Source organism: Gymnoscopelus microlampas (assembly GCF_963454915.1).
Source record: "Gymnoscopelus microlampas genome assembly, chromosome: 7".
NCBI lineage: Eukaryota > Metazoa > Chordata > Actinopteri > Myctophiformes > Myctophidae > Gymnoscopelus > Gymnoscopelus microlampas.
This window is the reverse complement of record NC_139944.1, coordinates 20,858,381-20,867,526: the sequence shown is the minus strand read 5'-3', so window position 1 is coordinate 20,867,526 and position 9,146 is coordinate 20,858,381. Positions and strand designations below refer to the sequence as shown.

At 38.9% G+C, this 9,146-nt stretch overlaps 1 protein-coding gene across 1 annotated transcript; it reads left to right on the top strand.

Annotated features, from left to right (window-relative positions):
* The first annotated feature begins 6,109 nt into the window (after nt 1-6,109).
* On the top strand, nt 6,110-8,861 carry LOC311048835 (uncharacterized protein). Its single transcript, XM_084062147.1, has 5 exons — nt 6,110-6,277; nt 6,827-6,913; nt 7,474-7,543; nt 7,768-7,856; nt 8,003-8,861. Exons 1-5 carry the CDS (start codon nt 6,224-6,226, stop codon nt 8,072-8,074), a joined length of 372 nt encoding a protein of 123 aa, XP_083918273.1. The 5' UTR covers nt 6,110-6,223; the 3' UTR covers nt 8,075-8,861.
* Nucleotides 8,862-9,146: the final 285 nt, after the last annotated feature.

Here is a 9,146-nt window from a genome sequence, read left to right as displayed (position 1 = left end):
GTAAAACAATCATATTGTTAAGGCACTTTTAATTAGCTACCTTCGAACACTCCCTTCTCATTTTGAAATCTCTTGAATCTTAGATATCTCAGTGGGACGCATGGCTGCCTTTGGATGATGTCTGTAAACCAAACGAGAAGGCCTAATGTCTGATCAGCTGGTGCAGAGGAGATGCAAATGTACCATCTGCTCTGTGATCCCACATCAATCCTGGTTCCTTAATGGTCATGTTATTATAGCTAATGCTATATTTACACTGATGTCATATAGGCTAGTTACGCTCACAAAAATCTATAAAAAGAAATGATTAGTGAACTAAACATAACCTGCCGTCCCGATATTTGGAAATTCTTAACTATGAATAAGCCCTTGAGATGTAGCATCTCGTTTTCGAGGGGGTCCTGGGGTGGCCTATGGGCATGTCATTAGCCAATAGGCGAAAGAATGGAAAAGAAGAAAATATTAGAATGGCGAAAACAGCCAATCTACAAACGCACAGCATGTCAACACTTTGTGAGCTTGTAGATCAGTTGTTTCACATTGGCATAAGTGGTTATGGAAAGTTGTAGGGCAGGGCTGATATACAGAACAAAGTCATGTTTAGTGCAGTTCTGACTCATATCAAAATGTGATTGACTAGTCTTTATCAAACATCTTTAATAGAAAGTGTATTGAGATTATAACTAAAGGAATGGTGATGGGGTCAAATTAGCACATAAATTATCCAGCTGTCTAATACACAAAATAAACTAAGAGGGACATAATATGTCCCTCTTATTATAACAGAGACCAGAGAATGATGTTGAGATGGAAATCTTCAAACCAGCAGGCAGCAGAAAATGTCTCCCTTGTAGAAATAGATTTCAATGGGACAAACCTGGTTAAATAAAGGTTAAATAAAAAATAAAAGAGCAGGTAGAATGAAAGGCGGGAAAACCTTGAAAGAGGAGGAGCAATGCATCAGAAGCCCCGTGAATTACTGGAAATTTCCACTTTCCTCTGGCAAGACAGTGGTGGAGGCGGAGCTAAGAGGTGAATTAAATCAGTGTTTCCCAAACATAGGGTCGTGGTCCATTTTGGGTCACTGACCAGTTTTTATGGGTCATGAGTAAATATCCTTTTTTTAAGGTTTGCTCTCTCCTAGGACAAAAACTAAATTGTGGAATAGAATCATGAAGCCATTAGATTTGGGATCAGAGTTCTCGGTTATCCTTAAGTTCTGCCATTAACTGCAATCAAATCTCTCACATGTTAGACAAATAAATATATATACTTGTATTATTATTGTTGTTGCTAATTTGTTTCAACATGTTATAACCACTTACTTAAATCAATGTCTACATGCTTCAATGTCCATGTCACCTACGGGTAACCTACTCAAGATAGGATCAAAAAAGATTGCATTCCATGAGGTTTAGCCATGGGTGGCTAGAGGTGATTGAGAGTCAAATTGCAGTGGTGGAAGAAGTAAAAACACAGGATCTGACACAAATTTTGACCTAATGGTCAAGATTCAATTCATCCCCTGAGCAAGCAGGCAGGCTTCTATAAGCTCAATGGTAAAATGTATAGAACTTGCGCAGGAAACCGGGGTTCAAATCCGGGGTAGAAGAGGAACGTTTAAGTCAAAGTACAAAAGTATTAATTTAGCATTAAAATATACTTCAAGTAGCAAAAGTGAAAGTACCCATTATGCAGAAAGCCCATCTCAGAATCATATACGGTATATCATGTTATTGGACAATAACTACTGATCATTACCCAATTAAACCTTATATTAAACTTCAGAAGTTCAAAAATAGCCATTCTACAAGTTCAACGCATCGCATCACGTGTTGTGAGCTTGTATAGTAGATCTGCCATTTTGGAAAATGTGTGATTATTTATTATTAATAGTCTAAATCTGCAAAGTAACTGGTAATTAAAGCTGTCAAATAATTGTAGTGGAGTCAAAAGTACAAGATTTCCCTCTGAGATGTAGTGGAGTAGAAGTATGAAGTATCAGATATGGAATACTCAAAATTGTACTTAAGTACAGTACTTGAGTAAATGTACTTAGTTACTTTCCACTACCGTTTATATCATTAACATAGCTATGAATACTTTATTGGTTTGTCAAAAGTTGTTCACTAGTTTAGTTTAGCAATCAATCATTGTAGGCCAATTATTTTTATAGTATGTGGGAGATTGTAAGGACAGGAATTTTCACAAAAATATATATTGATCTTTGATAAACCCTGAATTTAAAATAGCCACACCAATTTCATAGTTTTCAGGAAATCCACAATAAAAGGAAAAGTGTGTCAGTTAAATTTACCCATAAATCCACACTTTTGCTCAGAAAAATAACAACTGCACTGAGTTGGTTGCATGTAATTATGGTTATAGTGTTCATTTTCTGATTTATGATGCTAAATTATTATTATTATTACCAGATATGTAATATTGCTCCCTCACCTAATCCAAATTAAATAATCCCAGGGAGGGGTCAATTTCGTTGTCCTAATACGCTGATAGACCTGGTTGAGAGTCAGAGAAAGCTAGTCAGACCATGAAGAACACCGCTGTTCAAAACAAAGGAGCTCGGTTTGCCCCCACCAATTGTTCCAATTATGGAGACCCTTCCCCTGCCTAAACCTGACCTCTGCTCATTGATGTCCCCCCAAGCCCTGACATTCCACAAGTCAGGTTGCAGTCTTTTGTTAGTTCATTTAAGGTACTGTTTTGACTGTATTATTAGTAGAGACTGCTAACATGAAGTCTGTTTGCTACGGAAACTTCCCACCAGGCTATGGAAACTTATAAAATAGCACTTACTTTTGAACATGAAGCATTCTGAGCACAAAGAGTCCATTCTCTCTAGTCCAGTGACTTTCAGTGGAACCATAAATTGCCTTTGAGGAAACTTTGGGAGACACAGTAATTTTGTATTGTACATATATGTTTAAGGGCGCAATTTCAGGAATATCACCATAAGCATCACATGCATTTTCTTTTTCATACTTGTCTTACTCTTTTCAACAATTAAATTCACATATTTTACCTGCATTTCACTAATCACCTATCGAAAGATATTTTCTAGATCCATGGTGCATGGAAACATGTTGAGGTAGTGGGCACACACACAAAAAACACAGGAAATGATCTCACAAACACTCCCCCTCTCTGATTTCTCCAGTTTTCCAGTTACAGAAACACAGTGAGTAATGCTGTCTGCTGTTTTTAGACTGGCTGACTATTCCTCCTCCCATGGCTCTGGGTAATACACACACTGAGACCATTAGATTGTAGACGTCTGCTTCTGTGCTCTGCGGTCCCCACATGGGATTCGTTTCCCAAATGAAAGGGCACCACTGTAATTGTACGCACGGTGCCAAGATGGCTCAGCCTTTAAGAGTGCCGATATAATGGGTGTATGTGCATTCATCGTTTTATTTATGTGCATTACCTTCACTCATCTTTACCTGAATTATATTAAATAAATGTTGATTGTGAAATTCTTTCTTTTTTTCTTTTCTTTTTTTTACTATTTAAATGAGACACTTTGATACAAACTGTTATGTCTGTATCATGACTTACATGGTATCTTGTCCTTTTGGAATGACAGACAACGTTGATGGGGGAAAAAACCCTCCTCCCCTATATGAGACAGCGTAATCATCAAGCTCAACAGCTCAGAATAACCCACACGCCCCTTTGATCTCTGCATGTAATTACACTGTTCATAATTATATTTCTGTTGAATGTGAGGTGGATGACTTAACGAGTGTTCAGAGGCTTCATCACATTCAGTGACTTAAATCCTGGTGTGGTGAGATGAGACGTGAACATATCAAGATTAGGTCTCATGGGATTCTGAAATTAGACACAAATAACGTCACTGATAGTGATATATTTTTTAGCATTTATAAAGACACGATTGGGATGAGAACATTTATAATATCATATAGAAATACCCCAGTGTTGACATATATGTTTTACAAATATTAGTATAAAAGTATTACTTGCTTATTTTGCATATTTCTCACCATTATAAAAATGTTTGATTATCTCCACAGAGGGAAAATGGTCAGATGTACTATATAATCCTGTTCAATGTGGTTTCATTCAAACTAGAAGAATTCAACCAAATTCTCCACGCTCACATGCATTGCAAGAGTAAATCTGCAATTTTTGCAGAATAGGGTTCATGAGGTGAATGGGTGCCATGACACAATCTTCATTCTGGGTTTTACTTGGGAATGGGACATGAATGTGGACTAAGAGTGAAGCGCTGTTCAGGTGTTACAGACTCCGGAAAAGAAAAAGAAAAGAAAAAAAGAGAAAAAATCAGGGCCCACGCAGTGTTGTGTGTAGCCACACCCTTTGGGTTTAACTGCTAGATAAGTAAGTAGTGCAACATGAGGACAGACTGCGCACTGGAAGATAACCTTAGATAACCCTGGGGAAGAGGAAGTACCCTTTGGCTGTTCTATAAAACACCACTTTATCAACCAAGCCAACAGGTGCTCTCTAATTAATGAGGGAAGATGTTTAATTTAATCTGTAAGCACTGTTGAAATCTCATGTTTGATCACACTTACATAAGAGAGACAAAGTGAAGTTGGATCTGGCTACCGAGTCTCAAGCTCCACCTCCCCTCAAATAACCCAATACTACAAGCATTTTGAAGACACCGTTTGCATATTGCGTGAAATAAAACCTTGTGAGAAATGAATATATCATTAATTTCTCACAAAGCTGTACTTTTTTGTAAGGGTTTAGCTAGGATTTTATCATTATTATTGTACGATTTGTGCTTGAGTGTGTGATTTCCATATCTCACAATCAGCCACTGATATTTTTGATTTCAACACATCTTTAGAAAATTCTGTAAATCACATTATTGCTGTGACTTAAGGTTTCCCACACAGCCATTTACATGCATACAGCAGCACTCATACATGAACAGACCATATGCCCTAATTGCTGTCTTTACTAGTTAGTCTCAAGGAATTAAACAGCAGGACACTAATAGTTGACCTTGTCCCCAGCCTTTGTATGACAAATTAACTTTTCGCCTATAGGAAATATGCTGTGAATGATCAGCATGCAATGTTCTGCCAATTGGAAATACCACCGGCAGCTTTGTCGGCTGATAATAGTTCAAAGAGATATAAACCATTCATAAATGAATAAACCTTCTACCATGAAATGTCTAGGAGGCCAATTCCAGTCATAATAGGCTACTGTATAAAATGTAACATTTGAAGAATGGATTGTTCATTCAAATGCAGTGCATGTCTTCCTTCCTGTACAAATGCTATGATTTGGTTAATCTGTGTTATTTTAATGAACTGTTTTAATATGACATCAACGCCTTATAATTGCTTTGACACTTGCTGAACAAGTGAAAGCCTAAAGAAACTCACATTTCACTAGGACCACGCTTTGTTAAGGTTAAATATAGAAAGGAGGAGTGGTTTCAAGATCGTCAAATTACTGTTTCTCATGTAACTTGATATCTCTCTCTCTCTCTCTCTCTCTCTTTCTCTCTCTCTCTCTCTCTCTCTCTCTCTCTCTCTCTCTGACAAAAGAAGCCAAGCGTGCGCTGCCAAGCCATATACTTAAGCCTAGCTCATGTAGTTACTAATTCTGTGTCAATACTTTAGTTTGTCGACAAACACAATGCAGCTTAAATTTTCTCCATCAAGGTGAAAATGCAGCCTTACAAACTGTTCAGCAGCATGCCGCTGGTACCGTGGTTTTTAACTATCTATGGGTTTACAGCCTCAAGTAATGATCTGTCGCACGACGGTGTGGCGCGCCGATAATAGCAGACCTAAAAGCTCACAGAGCGTCCCATCCTCAACGCGGTGTGAGCTTGTATGTCTGCTATTTTTGAGGCACAGCACGGTCGTACGTCGAAGTATGAATCGGGCTTTTACTTACACACCGCTTTAAAGCTCTGGACCAATCAGCCGAGAGACAGCCGGGCGGAGCTTCCAGAGGCGGGATTATGTGACATGATCGACAAGTCATTCCTCCAATAGGAAGGCCGTATTACAGGCACCGTCCAATCGCATTGGTCGCAGACCTGCGGTATTCACCTCGAGAGAAAAAGAAGCGGCTGGTATTCATCATTTGTCTCCCGGCCTCTCAGGATACCTCATCTTACACGGACAAATATATTAAAACAAGACATTATTCTTTTACTAATTACTCACAAACAACAACTACTACTATGGCTGATACCGCAGTTGACACGACGACCCCAACCAAAGAGGTTACCGCGAAGGTGCGTTTCATTCATATTTGGTTATGGTTACTTAAAACTAACTGGCTATTGTTAGCGAACTTGTGAATTGATTTGTGTTTCTTGACGTTGGTAGTGACAGGATAAATCAACATTCGGTCATTCTGTCAGTCGCAGAAAACAGTGAATATATGTAAGCTTTTTTAGTCAGCCCGAAGGTAGTTAAGTGTTTATCATAGTTTTGTTTCTCGACGACCGACCACACAACGTTTATTGTTTGATAGCAGTGAGCTGAAAAGCCCAAATGAGTAATAAAGTATTATACCACAAAGCGTTAGAGAGACGACACAGCTGGTTAGCTGTGGGCGGGAAGCCACTACTAACCAGACATCCTCTGCCTCATAAACCCCACAGACAAATTAAAGTACCAAATGTGTCCCAGAAAACAAACTTATTTAATGTCCGCTGGTGAAAGTAGCCCTGGCAGGTCTCAAAGAAGAACATAATTAAATTTAACAAAAAAAACAAAAAAAGGATAAGTGTCTTTGAACGTCATTACTGAGAAGGACTCCATTTTTTTCTCTCTCTCAGGACTTGAAAGAGAAGAAAGAGAAGACAGAAGTCGAAGTGGAGAAGAAAGAGGAGAAGGAGGAAGACGCACCTGCTAAGAATGGCACCGTGAGTAGTTTGAGTCCCTTGACGAGACGACGAGGAGCCTCATGGCCTTTTGTCTTAAAACAGCAGCACCCCCATCATGCAGGTGTCCATAGACCCGCCCCCCTTCCTTCAAGCTGCTGCTCTCCAGACAGACTGCTCTGCTCTCCCACCAACAGCCGCTTTGTTTGGGTTTGGGGTTGTTGGAAATGGCACAGATGTTACAGCCTTGGGTCTCTTGCCAAAAAAGAACATATCTCCAATCTAGTTGTTAGCTTGTAGATCTGCTATTTTTCTTTTTTTGGCAAGAGACTGACACCCTCACTAAGTTGATCCCCAGGGGAGGCAATAAGAGCAACACAATGCAAAGAAGAGAAACCCTGGAGGATCACACAAGAGCAATGCAGGATTTTGAGGATTGATCCAAAGTTATATATATTTTGGAATCGTCTAAAAGTTAAAACTTAATTCCTTGGATAGTTGATTCCAATTCAAATACACAGTTGCTCGCATGCTAACCAAACATTGTATGAACCTGATGCCCTTGTCTGCTAGTGGAATTAACGTTTCCTCTTGTCATTCAGAACGGTGCTGAACACAAAGCTGACAAAGCTACTGAGGAGGTAGCGAAAGAGGAAGAAGATAAAGAGAATGGTAAGCCCTCCCTCCAGGAACTGAATTTGTATTCACACTTGTAGATACTTTATTTCTTAATCATACCTGAACATCGTTTCCCTGAGTTGTCTTAAGCGTAAAATGGGTTTTGTCTTTTTGTGGACCCCCCGGGCCTCCCCCTCCCCGTGCTTGTACCTGTGGGATGAATGTGTGAAATATGAGTCGATATGTACTAACTAGCTCATGTAAACTGTCAATTGTAGGAAAGGCAGAGGAGGCGCCCCCTGCTGACAAGACTGATGCACAGCCTGTGAAGCGTGCAGCTGAGGATGAGAAGGAGAAGGAGAAGGAGGTCGGTTCTAACTTTTGTAACTGTATAGAATTCGGTCCATACCCTATTCTTCTCTTTGTACTTCATAGTGTTTTAGAATATTTTGACTAAATTAACTTTAAAATAAACTAAGGAATTCCTTGAGCTAAAATATTATTTTTCTACAGGAGAAGGTGGAGACAAAAAAACAGAAGACAGAAGAAAATGGAGATGCAAAGGAAGCTGAAGTGAAGGCTTAAAGAGCTCTGTCCTGCTTCACCCTGTTCAGCACTGTCTAAACAGCCTGGTCAACAATAGTGTAGAGCTTGTGCTTTCTGTATGTGAGATTATTTTGTTTTGTCTGCTCCCACGTTATCACATTGCACTGGAGTCTTGAAACGTAGTGGCCTCTCCTCCTTTTTTTATGAGATGTTATTTATTGGTCTATAAAACAAACTTTTTTTTCTTGTGCAAATAAGGCCACATGATGAAATCAGTTATTTTATTAGTTTTATATATCAGTATATGGTATAAGCACAGTCTACTATGTTACTGCTGACCAGTGGATTCTTACTAAGGCAGCTGCTCCCCCACACCAAGGCTCATGTTGACCTCTCAGATTCACTAAGGACCAAAGACAAGTTTTAATTGGGGGTAACATCATTAGTTAAGCCTTGCTCCTTGTGTTGAGCTGCTAGTGATTAATCCTTTTAGCATAACAGATGGCACAAATAATGGGGGTCTTCATACCTCCATAATAAAAAGACTGCTTGACCCTGTTATGTGGAGGCAGGCTTCTGCAATGTTGATTAACCTCTCTTAAATCTTAAAGCTTTGGTCAGTTCTGTATGCATTCCACGCAAGTTTGTACCATTTATATTCTACATTTTGTTTTCAATGAGTTTACTATGTTAATGGTTGGGTAACCCAGTTTCGTGTCAAATACTGCCTTTTCCAGAAACAAGAACATTTGGTTACTTCAGCCACTGCTTTGTATATTCTGTTTTAAAAGAAAAAAAGAGAGAAAATAAAAACATTGTCTTTTTACCAATGTGTTAATTATTTCATTCAAGTACCCGTTTATAGGTTATTGACATTATTCTTAAGGCCTTGTAAGATGATGTCACTTGACCTAATTTTGGATAACATGGAAAATGGTTGGCTTAAATGCAGGAATGTCCCCATTTTCTAAGCAAAGGATAACTCAAGGCATTTTGTTTCTCAAATGTCATAGCACCCTCATGTGGCATATTCTGAGGTTGCAGTGAATTATTATTTTAACTGGTCAAGTGGGGTGATATCTTGGCTGGATGTACAGTTCATATAATGTGA

Coding starts and splice junctions, on each gene's coding strand:
- LOC311048835 (XM_084062147.1), top strand. CDS start 6,224: ATGGCTGATACCGCAGTTGACACGACGACCCCAACCAAAGAGGTTACC. Junction 6,914..7,473: donor CACCTGCTAAGAATGGCACC/GTGAGTAGTTTG, acceptor CTTGTCATTCAG/AACGGTGCTGAACACAAAGC. Junction 7,857..8,002: donor AGAAGGAGAAGGAGAAGGAG/GTCGGTTCTAAC, acceptor ATTTTTCTACAG/GAGAAGGTGGAGACAAAAAA.